Genomic DNA, 16,194 nt, shown 5'->3' with positions numbered 1-16,194 from the left:
TGCAACAAAATGTTACAGTAGATAAGACTATGGGAAACAAAGAAAACCACACAAAAGATGGATTAAATGTTGGGCCTAGTTTGCATTCCTGGCTATATACATTCACAGGCTACCTTAAAAGTGTACCAGGGTTTAAATAAATAAAAAAATAAAAAACAGGGTCAGTGGGTACAGCAACACAAGCCAAGAGTTTTCAGATAAGCAGTCCTATAAAAAACAACTTCATCAGTGTATATTAGTCCTTAAAGCATTCCAGGAGATTAAATATGAGAGGAGATATTAACAGCTGGCAGCTCACACAGGTAAAGGTCCTGACAATTTGGATCCCGCAAGCGTCCTCTCTGCCAACAATCTGTGTCCATTTCCATTAGTAAACAACAGGCAAGGAAAAAAAGAGAGAAAAAAAAAATCCCCTTCCTGAGGACACCGTAGCTAGTCTGGTCCCAGAAGATTCTGACTGAGGCAGCTGGTTGTCGTACCGTCAATCAACTGTGCCAAGATGGAGGCGTGCTGTCATCTGAGGGCACGTTTGAAAGAAACAAATCAGGTCACCAAGACAGATTCTGCTCGGTGGCTGCTTCATAATCCTGGAACATTTTTGATGAAGACAGACTGGGCCCTAAGTCGGAAACAATGAATGCTTAAGTGATATGTAGCTTTGACATAGCAGCTTTCATAACATATGGCGAATGATGTTCTATTGAGGGAGGGGGTTGCTGAAGAACAATTTAAGCGATTAATTTTAGATTTGGATTTCCTGTTTGGATACGAGTTACTGTACAATGTTGAGGGAGGCAACTAGGAAGACATCCAGTGCAGAAATGTTTAGTTGTTTAGTTAAGATGGAAGGCCAAGCCTATAGCTGTAGAGGGAATGGTAAATTTACAGACACGTTTTTCACTGAACTGACTCCAGATCTCAGGAATGCTGTGTGGTTTCACTTAAAGAGTGAAACAAAGAAACTGCCTTGGTCTGGTTTGACTGCTGGAGACTTGAGAAGCTGTTGTTTGTTAGTTTGTTTGCTTCCCCCGGGTACTTATTTATTAAAACAGCACTGTGTGGAACTCTTCAAAGCACGTGACGTCAAGTGAAAAGGTCGCCCTGACCTCTGTGTTACTGACATGTGCCTCCTTCTGGCTTAAATCAAATACAATATGTAGTTTTACACAATCTTCATGTGGTCTCTTCCGACAACAGTCTCGTCCTACTTGCGTTGGCCTATCACACACTCACAGTGTTAGCTGGTCTTTTCAAACTCTGTCCTTCATTCCCTCTGTTCTCACTGAAGGAGAGAGCAGGACTCTGACACACAATCTGAGGTAAGTGAGTGTTGGACTGTGCTGAAAGGCATTCTGGCTAATATGCAAGGTGGCTTTACTTTTTAATTGCTTGAAGAGGTATAATGCATCTCTGCAACCTCGGTAAAATGAGATCAGCCCACCATCGTCATTCTCCCTGATGAGGTGACATTATCTCATGCCAAACAGAAGTCATTAAATGCCTATACATCTCCACACAGGTTCATACAGAGAGCTTATATGATGGAGTCCACTCTTGGTGACCAAATCCATGACCGTTTCTCATTCATTTTGACGTTCAGGCGAAGTTGTTTCGCGGTTGTGAAGGCCGGTTTATCACAAATCCTATTTCACAACAAACCCTTAAAAAAAACAGCCTCTGCCACAGACTCCTAGTGCAATGAAATGTGTAGCAGAGGTGACGGGGAGAGCGGCTTGACATTAAAATACGGGTTAAAGTTTTATTTCCTCATGTGAACTGTGGTGGAAAAAAGTTTTGGAGTCGGGAGTTCTAATTAGAATTTATTACGTGCAGGGGAGAAACAGCGCAACACAGAACTCAAAGGATTTTAGGCCAGCATGACACTGTTCCCCAAAAGTTTTAAGATAGAACAAACCTTTTATACCCCCTCTGGGACATACGCCTAAGGGGCCTTAACATATTATTATCAGTGTCTGTTGGTCATTTATAATAGCTATCAGTGATTTCACTGGCATTATAAACTAAGTCTTCCCATCTCATCAATATTATAATCATTACTCATGAATAATAATCATTAACCTATACATTGCCAGTTGTATTAGAAGGTAATTTGCAGATAATACGTTGCAAGAAAGGAATGTGAACTGCTGATAACCAAGCACACCAAGGACAAAGGCAGGATAGGATTTCTATATTTTTCCCCCACAGAACTCTACAGTGTTACCACACACATAGTTGTGTTCGTTATGAAGGCAAGCCTGCTTTGTGAAGAAATTATCATGAATCAATGTCAAAACCCTTTCAGAGATGGTTCTAGCAAACCATGTCTCTTTTATCATCAGTGGGGGGGGTTTATTAGTTGTTTTTAAATACAGAAACACACTAAATCACCTTGTTATTCCAGCCTCGCAGCATTGCTGACTCTGCAGTCTTTGTTAAGCAAAGAATTAACAGGGAGGGGGTGCTGGGACTCGGATGCTGGTACTGATAAACACCAAGAGATGGCCGGAGGTGAGAGCAGAGGGCAGCGCACAGCACATTCTAAATGGCCCGTCTGGGAGAGCGGCATCTGACTGCCACTGCCCTCCCTTTGGCAGGAAGGGGGAGGGGAAGGATGGGTGTCTGGCCACACTGAGGGTAAAGTAGGATCTGGCAACGGGAATGACACGGGCACCAGGCCAGCGCTACTTGAAATTTAACAAGCACTGCATGCACTGGGGGTGAGCTAAGTTCTTGATCTCGGATGACTTTCACGGAGTGTGGCGTGTTCCTCATATTCCAGTTCGCTGATACGAATGGTGTCGAAGGCGTCAGGCCACAAGGCTTTTAATCAGCTCAAGGATAGAGGCCACAGTAGTGCAATATGGCATCTGCAGCTTTTAATGCGAAAGGAAGGGATGGAGAGTGGATCCAGGACATCAAAGACCAAGAACTGAACATGTGAAGCATAGGGAGTGAACTATGCAACTATGGAAGATAAAAGCATGAAATGGCTGGATTAAGCTAACAGAGCAAAGCAGCACTGACATCCAGGAATGTTCTGTACCGTGTTTTCCCAAGACCGAAGGGAGTATTCTAAGGGGGGAATTCTAGTTAATAAAACTGATCTTTAGTAGCAAACTAAGAACACTGGCAAGGCACAAGGTAACTGTAGAACACTGTTCAACATAACGCAAACATATTAAAGCCAAATGTGACATCTGCGTTTTATTAAATATTTCTTGGCAAATTCTGGGCCCATTCTTCCTCATTCAGGCCTCTTTCGTTCCTGCCCTGGATCTGTGTATAGCTACGCCCATATGTAAACTTATTTTTAGAATCATGACTTGCAAAAGAGTGGTATTCCTGATTGATTGAAGTAATACGCCGCCGAGATTGTAGCCTGAAAGTGGAGCTGGCCACATGAAAAAAAGGCGTTGGGCCACAGCACAGAGACGTGACGCCCCCGGAAATGTTGTGAAGAGTGTTCTTATGCACATGTGTTCATGGGTGCTCAATATGTGGGGACACACAGAATCGCATTCATAACCCATAACACTCAAATTCACTTTGATTCTTCAGAGTGTCTAAAACATGTCCGAGCACGATTTACAATAAAAGCACTGTGCGGAGATGGTTTTTGCGTCGGTATTGAATCTGCAATTTGAGAATTGGCAACCATTCCATGTGACAAAACTAGCGTACCATGGAAAATATTCTAATTTTCCCACACAAACTATTTACCTATACTTCAATCAAAGAAATAGGTCAAAATGTATTGAATTGCACTGAAAATACTTGACAATACCGGACACATTTTACAACAAGTAAATGTTATGGGATTTGTCGAATCCTTGCAAAGTTTTAAGTTACAGAAGTGCAAACCAAGAATATATTCTGGAAGATTTCAGTGCACTGCATGGACACAATAGTAAGAGAGACCATTTTTAAGATATTAATAGCCAATTAATACACCCTGAATTGAAAAACAGACACACAGAGCTGCAAAACACACCCATAGTGTAGGCAGGTCACTAACTACCTAAACTAACTAAACCACTAAATACTACAGTACATAATTAAAGTTTATTCTCAAAGCATTAGATTACAGCTTACTACAGGAACATTAAGTAGGTAGTAAGTAATCATCCAATAATAAACACAGAGCTACCTCTCCCAACACCAAAAACAAAAAATTGACTTTCTCCTGACTGAATTAGAAAATGCAGACACTGGCTGCAAATAGAGCCATGCCACTCCTTCTTCAATGTATACCTCTGCCTCCATCAACTAGCTACTCTCCATATATATGAGAAAATCATATCATTTTACCGAACCTCCACACTATGATGCATCTGCACACTGATATGAACCATCTGGACTCCATATATTCTTTGAAACACGCCTTTCATGGCCTGAGTGTCCGGAATGATTCAAACTGTCCCAGCAGCTGGTTTTATTCACAATCATGAATAACTCAAGTACTAATCCTGCAGGAAAGGTGAGTCTGGAAAGTACAAGTACACTGTACTGCAGTGGACAGACGTAGGCTGTATGGAAGCATTAAACTGCAGGTGAGTGCACTTTTGGCAAAGGTAAACAGAAGCTCTTATGTGTGAAGCACAGAGTGAAGTCAAAAGAGCACAGTTATCGTTGATGTACAGAAGTTACTGGGAAGGCATGATGCAGCATTTTGGCTTCTGCTATGTCAGCAGAAGCTGTCGAACTGGCAGAAATATACTCACCCACTTTGCCACCTTGTAATGGCGAATTTGACTATCAAGGTTTGTTTGATATGGGGTTTTCGGTGTGGGGGGTGCTTACTAACATAACAAGGGGCTGTAAAATCCATCTACAAACAACTGACAGCGATCAAGATTAATATATAGCCTTTGAGTTGGAATTTTCTTGGGTCTTTACGCATACCCACATGTTCTCAGGAACACCGGCCTCTAATGTCATTGAGACTGGGAACCGAGGGGGTCGAATCCATTTCTGAAAGCATGCTGGCGAACTCACCTGTGCCACCACTGCCTCCTTACTGCCAAACCTCTTGAAGTAGCGGTAATCCGTGCGGAGGTAGAGCATGCAGCTGGTTGTGGTGTAGTCCACGGTTCTCCTGGGCCTGGACACAGGATCCCCCTTGGGACACAATCAGAACCACCACACTACCATCAATGGAAGATCACTGCTGTACATTCATCTACTTTGCTTGCATTCTGTTGTCTACAAAGGCTAGTACAATGGAGTGCTTCAAGATATAGGCAATACACATTAAATTATTCCTCCTCCTCACGAGATCTGTGTGACTCTTTCTTCGGCACCCTAGTATTCTGCAACCAGTGCCAAAAGAGGGACCGTGTTAGCTGACGCCGCTGTTTAAATGTTGACCTGTCTTACAATTAGTTGATTTTGTATTAACTGGATATTACTTCCTAGTAAATGATTGTCACTGTGTGGTTAAATATAAGAGACAAAAGAATTGCCATGAAAACAACAACAACAAAAAACTAATACTACAAATGGCCTTGTATTTTGTGGCCTTGAACTGAATGTGCAGCAAACAAATATTGGCCGATGATGATGCCGATGTTTACTGTGTAACTCTCTGGCAAGCGTTCAGCAAGCGTTAGTTGCATCTTTATAGGATTAAGCTCCAGACTAAATCAAAATGTCTATCTATCCACCAATAGCAATTGTTGATTTAACGCAGATTTACACTCAGTTTTCTGCAAAGAGGAAAAGCTGGTATTAGATCAGTCTTAAGAGACCCTGAACTGGAAAAAAAGACAGGATGAAATTACTACAGCAGCCATAATGAGGGATTTTCGTTTTTTCCATCTGAATGATGTGATGTCTGACCCGAGCAACGGCTTCCTGTCTGAGGCTTTGAGCGAAGTGCTGTAGACTCCCTGATCCACAGAAACCAGCTTGGCGGCGATCCACTGACGAGAGATCTACAAAAACACACAACGGGGAAGGACATGTCAAGAGCTAGAACACAAACTAACTCATTACATCAAAGGAGGGTCCTCAAGGTCACACTCAGGCCCAATCACCCCCCAAGTCCTCATTGTGTGGCCCTTTTGAAGAGAGCACTTAATGGCACCTGGAGGCCAACAGAAGTCACACTGAAATCATTCCCAGTTGGGACCTGTGTCTTTAAATGCTGTGACATCAGATCTCCACACTTAGCTTTGAGTCCAGTATCTTTGAACCCATTCCAGACAGTGGAAGAAAATATATCTAATGACATTTTAATCAGAGACCTGACAGCCACAGAGTTACTCATTCAGCCTGCTTGTGTTGTGGGCAGGGGATATCGCCAATCTCAGCTCAACTGGCATCCACAGCAGGTTAGCTGGAAACCCACAGATAAGGCTGATGAGGAGTGTCAACGGGAACCTGTAAACACTTCCTCTCGAGAGGTACTACACAGCGCAGGTGTTTGCTCACCATGTTGATAAGGACGCTTTCAATGAGTGGCACCATACCACTGGCAAGAGAGTGTCTCCCCACCCCCCACACTGTACTAAACCATTAGGAACAGCCCTATTATTTTTTTTGTTCTACTGCAGGTTTGCAATTCCATGTATTGCTATGATTTCTCTGTTTTTCTGTGGTTTGCTGCATCACATACAGGTCAAACTAATTATTTAAAAGGACAGTCTGGAAAACACAGGTGTAACGTGCTTACAGAAAATTAACTGCTGAATACGAATTTTAAATGCAAAACCGCAAAATTAAAATGCTTAATGTTCCTTACTCTGTGTGCCTAATTTATGATTTAATAGACTCACAAGTCAGTTCCTTTGCATGTAAAAGGGTGGACAGCCCAGCTTTGGCCAGTATTGTATCACTCAGAGTCCTGGACTTATTTTCGGTTGGGTAATTACAAAGCATCGAGAAGATTTCCACACAGTGTGACCACTCCTGGCAGACTTACTACATTGTGCAAAATCTTAAAAATGCAACTTTAAATCTGTGGCATAAAGTAAAACAATCCTAGGCACTGTACTAAGCAATAACAGCAAAGGCATGGAAGCCCGGTTTTGACAGAAAGAGGAGTTACGTTTCAGAGATGGAGACATCAAATCCCATTGGCACACTATCCTATTGGTTTTTTCTAAAGCCATTCCCAAAGCTTGCAAGACCAACAGAATGAGATAGGGTTCCAACTCCTGGTGACTGCACAATTTCAGATGCTGTGGGGTTTTACTGAAGTCTGCAGAATTAATAAGAGAGCATTGCTATAACCATGCAGGAAAGCGCTAGCCCTGGCATATCCCGACAAATGTAGGTGTGTAATGCAATATGTTACTGTGAAGGCTCACACTGGGCAGTCATGCTCACAGATAAGGCAGAGGAACCCGGACAATGGGGGAAGCACACAAACATGTTGGGAATTACTCACCCTGGATTGCTTGCAATATAAAGATGGCAGCATGCATTTTGTAACAGAAGAATGTTAAGCTTTCTTCCGGAGTCACAGAGCCCAGTCATGCTTACACACAGAATCAATAAACTACTGGTAACCATGTAAACAATTTGTAGCGGACAGACTCCTGCCGTGCGTGGTACAGTAAATGTTGAAACAGAAAAGAGAACAACAAATATTTGATACCAGAAAATAACAACCACACAGTGCAAACAAGTAAACCACCGTTGATTGAGGGGGATCATCTTAATCATTGAAAGAGAACAAAATTGAAAAACTGAACACCCTCGATCTGGAGGAGAAACACATTGTGAAGGCAAATGTTTTGCACCAATTTGATTCAACATTTCAAAAACACTAGTAGGTAGAACAAAGGCAGGAAAATAATATTAGCAATATCAAACGGCAAGGTGGGCGGCTGGAGAGCAAACCCAGAACATCTGTAACAGTTGGGGTAATCAAGCTGAAAAAGAAAGCAGAAAATCAGTGGGGGAAAGCCCAGTTCTAGGTGTACAATTTAATATATGCCGTTCTTGAGTTCAGTGACATTTATTTAGCAAAGAGGTGAAAATGTCTAGGGGGGGAAAAATGCAGTAAACTTGAATTATGAGCCTTCAAGAGACCAACAATCTGTTGTTTGTGGTGTCTGAGTACACAAGCAGAAATGTAACATCAACCAAGGGATTTAATGCACTGATGTTGCCAGAACCTCCAGTGCTACCCGTTCAGATCACAGCCAAGAAACCCGTCTACTTTCACAAGCATACGTGAGTGAGAAACAAATTCACGTTAAATTATGTGAATTGCTAACCGTAAGGGAAATCAGGTGTCAGATCCCCTCTTAATTCAACGGCATGGAGGTTGGGCTCTAGTTACTGCGTGGGGGAGCCTTTCACACGCACACAAACTGAGGGAAGAGTGTGACTTTTCTCAGGCCCCTCTGGTGCATATTAGAAACGCCAGTGTGTGTGCGGTGAGCAGGATTAATCATTGTCCCGTCTGAGAACAGCACAGTCACCCTGGCAGGCTGCGATCACACTGCCGGTGATGCCAGCAGAGGGAACATATGATCCAGTCACACCACTCAGCTCGAACTCAGGCAGCCAATGCCAGGCTGAGTCCTCTTTCTGAAAGAAGAGCTCTGTAGGTGGTGTGCAGGGGGTAAAAGGAGTGCGTTGACCTCTTGTAAGGTATCCAAACTCCCTTGTGAGAGTGAGAGTGGCAATTAAATGGAAATCAGAATGGATCTTTTCCTGGTCACCTATTAACACATTTGATGGCTGGAAACTTAAAAAATATGATACACTTGAACTGTAAAGGTCCTTGGTGAAAAGTCATGCTTTTTATTGGTTTTTTTCTTGGCCACTTTTCTCCAGCTAGGTGGAGTTTGGGACAAGTCTAAAGATGGGAACGGCAGCAAGCAGCTTGAGTTTCAGAGGAAGTGTATTTTCTTGGCCTCTTCTCTGAGATGGTTGGGGTCCGTGTCCTGGGAAGATGGGAGGGGGGAGGACCCCCCCCCCCGGACCAATGTGATTGTTTGAAGGAAGTGGTTTAAGCAGACACATTTTCTGAGAAAGAGAAAACTGAAAAAAGGGGGATATGGGGGAAGTTGGAAGTGGAATGCATAAATCAGACCCAACGGTACATGGGATTGTGTCCTTCCATACACAGTGGAAGTGATGGATTGATTAAGTAATTTTGCCCCCAAAGAGTGAACTCTATTTTGACAGTCTTTATTATGGGTGGACAAGATGACGATTATTCCTTCCTCACTCTCAGGAATGATACAGCTTATTGCCCTCCTTTTGGGTCTCCCATCCTTGGCTAACATATTCCAAAGAAGCGCAAGCAGAAGCCTTAGTCATGCGTTTTCAGGTGATCCGTAACAAATGGGTTACAGCCACAGACTTTATATTTAGGGTTCAAATGTAATCCTGCAGGGGCCCCTGGTGAGGCCCTGAATGTGCTGATGCACCGATTCGGTCACAGACGCTAGGTCTAAAAGTAGTAGCATGCCGTAGTAATAATAACCTGGTTGCCATCTTCACTTCAAGCCCTCGTCAGTTACATAAAATTAATTAGGAAAACTGTGGAATAACAAGCTTTCCAGTTCACTTCATACATTTCAATAGTTCTTCTACCAGTCTCAACTGTGATATTTTATGTTTTGTTAAATGCACACCATGATATTACCAGTGGTAAAACTTCAAAACATGTACGCTGACGTTTCTTGTTGACATGGATTGGCTGAACTTAACTTAATTTTCATATATAATCCCTGAATAACTACATACTACAAATTACTTTATTATGACAGTATTGCATATATATATGCTGTGTTTGTTTAATGGCACTCATCCCTGAAGTCACACAAAGAAACACCCCCAGTGGTGATAAGTCCCCAGGAAAGCATGGGAAATGGTCGACAGTTACCTTCTGCTCTGACCTTGCTCCCTACTTCAAGGGGTGTGACTTCAAACAGAGGATCACATGATCAGCTGGAAATACTGTTAAAGAGCAAATAAACTCAAGACATTCCTCTGCACATTGTTGACTCTGGCTCTGCCACAGTGGGTTTCCTCCCACTCAAAACTGCTCAGCTGCAGCTAGAATTCCCTGTCACAACCGCTCCTCGCCCTGCCTCCTTGTTCCTGCCACAGAACTTGTTTCCTTCAAAGGAATTGCCCCATCGCTTTATAACCCTGCTATGGCGACCCTGTTCAGCGAAAACATGTAAAATCTTGCCTGTTTCTGTGCGTTTCCCATGCTGCATATTTATATATATCTTTCTCATTATCCTATTCTGCTTTACCAGGCTTGCTGTTCACTTATTATGCTAATTATTTGGAATCACTATGAAAAAACAGACAACACGTAACTGATAATACTATCAAAATCTTCCTGTAGGAAGTGTAGACTCCAGTGTCTGCTGGGTTTCAATGCAGCCAGCTATTGGCTCCTTTATTGTTCTAATTAAACAATTAACTGGATTAATTTAACACTTCTCTACAGACTCTGAAATGTTCTGTGTTTGGTGTGTTAACAATAAAATAAGCCTACCCGAGTACACAATTACATTAATTAAGTTATTGGAAGCTCTAACATTACAACTGTCACCTAGTAAGACTATGGCCTGAGCTGCTGTTGTCATCACTTCAGTAAAGGCCTTTGCACACTGGATCTGATGTTGCATCCAATTTGTACGTGCGTAAAAAAAACAGAAAAGATGTCCATCACTGTCAATTTTCCATCAATTTTGGAATCGAAATGATTTCCATTCGATCCAATTTTACACGCTTTAAAATTACACTGACCAATGAAAATTGACGGGAAGACGTGAATTGATACACTTTGTTTGTGTCCTCTGGAAAAGCTTATTATTTGCATGTCTAATCACGAAGTATACAACAAAGCAAATAGATACAGACATACAGTTAGATCCATAAATATTTGGACAGTGACACAATTGTCATCATTTTGGCTCTGTACGCCACCACAATGGATTTGAACGGAAACACAGATACACCTACCTCCTGGAGGCTTTTCTTGATCTGGCCAATTGTTGTGAAGGGGTTTTTCTTCACCAGGTAAAGAATTCTTCTAATCCACCACAGTTGTTTTCTGCGGTCTTCCGGGCTTTCTAGTCTTCCTGAGCTCACCAGTGTGTTCTTTCTTTTTAAGAAATAGTAAATAGTTGATTTGGTCACACCTACTGTTTTTATTATCTCTCTGATTGGTTTGTTTTGATTTCTAAGGCAAAACTGAAGGCAAAACGCCCCAAGACCAAGCAGGAACTAAAGACAGCTGCAGTACAGGCCTGGTAGAGCATCACCAGGGAAGAAACCCAGCATCTGCTGATGTCTATGGGTTCCAGACTTCAGGCAGTCATTGACTGCAAATGATTTGCAACCTGTATTGTATTGTATTGAAACTAACAATTTAATTCATGATTATGTTAGTCTGTTCAATTACTTTTGAGACCCTAAAATTGGGGGGACCACATATAAAAATGGGTGTAATTCCTACACCATTCAATTTGGATGTAACTACCCTCAAATTAAAGATGAAAGTCTACACTTCAAGGACATCTTGATTGTTTCCTTTCCAATCCATTGTGGTGGCGTACAGAGCCAAAATGATGACAATTGTGTCACTGTCACAATATTTATGGACCTGTGTGGCAAACGATCGCGGAGGAGCTGGGCATGAATGGTACCTATTGATGTAGCTAGAGCTCTAGAAAGTTGTTAAGCACGGATAAACAACGCAAAATTGACCTACATAATTGACTAAGTTATTCACTTTCAAGTAAATGTTTTAATGTGAACCATGCATTCTGCTGTTGTGTTTGAGGTGTAGATTGTGTGATTTTATTTTTGTAAGAAACAGTATCGTAGCTTGCAAGACACACACCAGCGCAAGATGGGGACAGACTGTGTATCTGATGCTGTTTTAACGGAGCCAATGGGCAATCTCCTTGACGGACAACTTTTCGGATGACGTACTACAAATAATGCATCGGATCCAGTGTGCCACGGACTTAAGCCTTGCCTTGCGCTGACGATTCTAGGATGAAGAATGGCCATAATCCTTCTTTTGGTACCCATGTGCCTGAGACAAAACCAAGACAGCCTGTGTGCATCAGGGATGGCCCTGTTCCCCTTTTTCCCGCTAACCCAAAGTCGCCATCCAGACAGCTGCAGAGATGGGCTTCATACAGCTGTTCTCTGCCTGGTTTGGGAGACCTCTAGGGAATCCAGATTTTCATTTCTGAACTCAAAGACCCTGAGCAGGCCTCTTGGTTGAATACAGACAGACTGCTGGGTTAAGTGGTGGGGGGGGAAGGGTCACATAAAGCAACACAAATTACAAGCAGGACTCAAAGGGAGCTTTCAGTTTGCCAGAGGCGCCCCCCTGTCTCCACTGCAAAAGCCTGTCATCAAATACTGCGTGTGTAATTTTCACTGCCAGATGGGTGGGTGTTTTAATTAAATTCAAGCTCACGATCATTAGGGAAATACAAAATAAAAAAAAAGACCTTTTTAAAAAAATGATATATATATATATTTTTAAATGAGATCCATCTTTGCGAAACTCGTGAGACATTGAATAGTATTTACAACAAATCTTAAACATCAATATCAAAATATCAAAATATGGAAACTACCATTTTTAGCAGCCAAGTTAAACTTTCAATTGATTTTGGTCCCTTTCCTGTTCTTCGAAAAATGAAACAGGGATATTCTCCCCAGGGTGTCTTGCCTTTGTTTAGATGCTTGATTTCCAAGTAGTTTCTGGATCTGCCTTGTACAAACTTCCTGCTTAAGCAGAAGAGATTTACACTTGCAGGGCTAAGGAGCCAAAGAGACTTCTGCCTTCTGCGTTCCTCTGTTCACTGAGACAAAGCGATTGTGATTTTCACAAGACTAAAGTCTGATGTTAGTCTTGTGCCCCCACATACCAGCTCATGTTACCCTTTCTCTTAAGTGGACCTGTGCACAAATCGGACAGATAATATGACTTTAACCCTTTCTCAGCCACATCAAGCTTGGGCTGTGAAGTGCAATGGTGCAGAGTTCTCCAGTGCCAGGGGGATTGCATCATGATTTCTGACACACATGAATGTACGGTACGTCATTAATGTGGGATTTGATCCCCTTTAGAGTGCTGCTCACAGGCTGACCTTGTGTAGAGTAGAAGGCTCTCACATTTCCCAGTCCTCTTTCCCATACTCCCTCCTCCTCCCGCACCCTAATCCCTGTATCATCTTTACCAGCTGCCAACACAATCCACCTCCTGTGCTGGTGTTCCCCAGTGGACTGAATGTGCCCTCATCACATCTTTTCACTGCCCTGATACAGGAGCCACTAACCCTACCCAACCCCAATAGTAAAATTATAATATTACTACTACTAATGACAATAATCATGAGTCATATTTTAGGTAACAGATACAGCTCCTCAAATGAACGTCTCAGGGTGATGGCTCAACCTTGCCTTATTATCTGCTGCAATTTACTTCATAGTTGGCCTGAGAATCATTGTGCAATGGCTCCCCCTGTGCAGTTCCTATTAGAGCCAGAGACACAGTTGACTGGGATGTCCCCAAGTGCCTCTGAGACCTTTTCCCCCTCCTTGGCCTGTAATGCTGGTCTTTAAAGACTTACCCACATCGTCTTCATGGTAGATGACCGAGTGGTGCTCAGAGTGGTTCTGGTCATATCTCCCAAGGGGCTCCACGTAGTACGTCCCATTCCTGGTCTGGATGAATCCTTCAAACTGGCCTTGAAGGACAGAGCCATGGCAGATGGAGCCTCGCTCATCTGCATGGAAAGTCATAAAATCTGCATTAATTCTCAGGGTGCATGATGGGTAACAGGGATGAATCAGGTCAACAGTTATAAATTTGTTCCAACAAGTGAGGCAGATGTGCTGGGTTTCTATCCCCTGTTGGCCACCCCCCCCCCCCACCCACTGACCACGCACGGGTACAGCAAAGTGAGACATGAGCACAAATCAGTCCATGGGGGGTGACAGGTCCCCATGTGAAGTTGTATAGCGTATGTTTTTTATGCATGGAAACTGCCATCAATACCTTCCAATTCACCAGAGTAAATATGAGAGAGGTCGGCAGCCTGGGACCCGTTTTGGAGATGGATTCTGAAGTCTTCAGAGAACGCTGTCGTGTCTCTCCTCAGCCGTAAACAGAACGTCCTAAAGCCACAGACAAGACAGTGAGAAAAGAACAGCTGCCACGCTGTTAGTGGGACTTATGGGACAGCTGTCTGTATATACTGCATTCAAGGGCAGCAGATGCAGGCGTCCAAGTAAACAGCTGTTAACCATTATTTGGATCGGTCAAGCTTACAACATTAAGAAGTCACCTAACAGCAGCAGACTGGAGATCAGGGCATTAGAGGCAGACACTCAGTTAAGGCCCTTTACCTTTGGTAAGCTCTGAAGTCCAGCTGGAGGACCCTCTGGTGTTCTTGTGTCGCTCTCTTTGCCCGTTCGTGATTCTTGTGAACAACCTCGAGGTCATATGACAGCCGTTCATAGTGCCTTATGAACGGGCTGATGGCCTTCAGAGCTCCTGGTGAGATCAAAGATACACTTTACAACCCTTGTTGAGATTTTGAGTACTGATCTGGCAAGGAATGTGGTCAAGCAGGACTGAGCCAAGGAAACCAACCACGAGATGGCATCTGAATTTCCTGAGAATCTGTTCAATCGCATGAGACCTTGTCCTTGACCTTGTCTATGCCACTTGTAATGGAAACATCTAAAATGCACTCTGGACTATCAGCACCAGGAACAAGCAGATTTTCTCTTTCTAAATGTGTGGGGGTTGTGAGTATGAAGGGAATAGTAACAGTGCACTTCCCCTCCTGGTTTGATCTGACTGCTCTTTAAATATTCCAACCAAAACTGTGAGCAGGTCAAATTTGAAAACACTCTCCTGATCGCCTGACTGACCCCTCACATGCAATATCACGATCCACTGCAAAAAACTTCTGTCTGGATCTGTTAGCCCTGTTTTCTCTCTTAACAGATTCATACTTTCGTTCATTTGTTAACAGCTCCTAAGCTTACAAATCTCCGTTATTAAGAACTGGCTGTGTGCAATCACTTATTTAGGATGTGTAGTGTTGACTGAGTCCCTCTTGGTGACTCAACACTACAAACGTAAGAAACAAATAAAACAACAAAAATCAAAAAACAAGCTTATAAAACGATCACCCCACTTCGGCCGAGAGAAAACATCGCTGGAGTCAGATATATGAAACTATTGTGCAAGTCCTTTTGAACAACCAGGGAGGAAAAACAAGTAGGATATTTAATCTGTACACATATACTTAAGGTGTGCTCAAATCCCCATTCTTGTTCTCCATGACATTCCAAGGCAGGCAAGCCGAAACAGCACCCTCTCAATTGATATTTCCACTCCTACACTAAACAGAGACCAGGCAGAGTACATATCGAGACCCCTTTGCCAGTGTGAAAGTCATTCTAGCAGACCGATGCAGGACTAGATGAAAAAAAGGCTTCTTACCTGCTCTGGGTATATCTGAGTAAAACAAAAGGACTAAGAGCAAGCATTCAATGACATTCATATTCTACAAAGGTCCACGGTCTTTGGGAGCTCAGAGTCTTTTGCTCTTAAGCCAAGTCAACTACTTGACTGTTTTTTCACAACCATGGCACGTGAATCATTGTTCAGAGCTCACAGACTGACTTTTCATTGGTCGCTATCCCGAAAGGATACAAACCTTCAGACATATTCAGGCTTGTAGGACACTGCCTAAAGGGATGCAATTCTGAAAGTGAAACAAGGCACTCTTTCACAGACATGTTTGTAAGATGTAGCTGAATTACAGGGATTATCTGCATTAAATGCCTGGCCCCATCTTTGATATCACACTTTTCTTTTCTTTAGACTTTATCTCAACCCTGGTTCTGGAGGACATCCTACCCTGTTAGTTTTTGTTCCAACAGAGCTCTCAATCACTTAATTGAACCTTTCATTTCACTAATACTTTGCTTACATTTGACTTTTAAAATTGTGTAACTAATAAAAAGTTAATCAGTAATCAGTTCCTTACATAATTGTATAGTTAGCTTAAAATCCCTACTGTTATAAATACAAGACCATCACCAAGCAGCTTGGTGAGAAGGTGACAACAGTTGGTGCGATTATTCACAAATGGAAGAAACACAAAATAACTGTCAGTTTCCCTCGGTCTGGGGCTCCATGCAAGATCTCACCTCGTGGAGTTT

At 42.7% G+C, this 16,194-nt stretch overlaps 1 protein-coding gene across 1 annotated transcript in view; it reads right to left on the bottom strand.

Moving 5' to 3' along the window:
- Positions 1-15,612, bottom strand: part of LOC136718086 (disintegrin and metalloproteinase domain-containing protein 10) — a 30,989-nt gene extending 15,377 nt beyond the window's left edge. Inside the window, exons 1-6 of the mRNA XM_066695708.1 lie at positions 15,470-15,612; positions 14,362-14,509; positions 14,012-14,130; positions 13,584-13,739; positions 5,842-5,936; positions 4,999-5,121 (exon numbers count right to left, since the gene is read on the bottom strand). Coding sequence (XP_066551805.1) covers positions 4,999-5,121; positions 5,842-5,936; positions 13,584-13,739; positions 14,012-14,130; positions 14,362-14,509; positions 15,470-15,530 — 702 coding nt within the window. The 5' untranslated portion in view covers positions 15,531-15,612. The remainder of the gene's footprint in view (positions 1-4,998; positions 5,122-5,841; positions 5,937-13,583; positions 13,740-14,011; positions 14,131-14,361; positions 14,510-15,469) is intronic.
- Positions 15,613-16,194: the final 582 nt, after the last annotated feature.

This window comes from Amia ocellicauda, chromosome 22 (genome assembly GCF_036373705.1).
Source record: "Amia ocellicauda isolate fAmiCal2 chromosome 22, fAmiCal2.hap1, whole genome shotgun sequence".
Taxonomy (NCBI): domain Eukaryota; kingdom Metazoa; phylum Chordata; class Actinopteri; order Amiiformes; family Amiidae; genus Amia; species Amia ocellicauda.
This window is presented reverse-complemented; position numbering and strand designations above follow the sequence as displayed.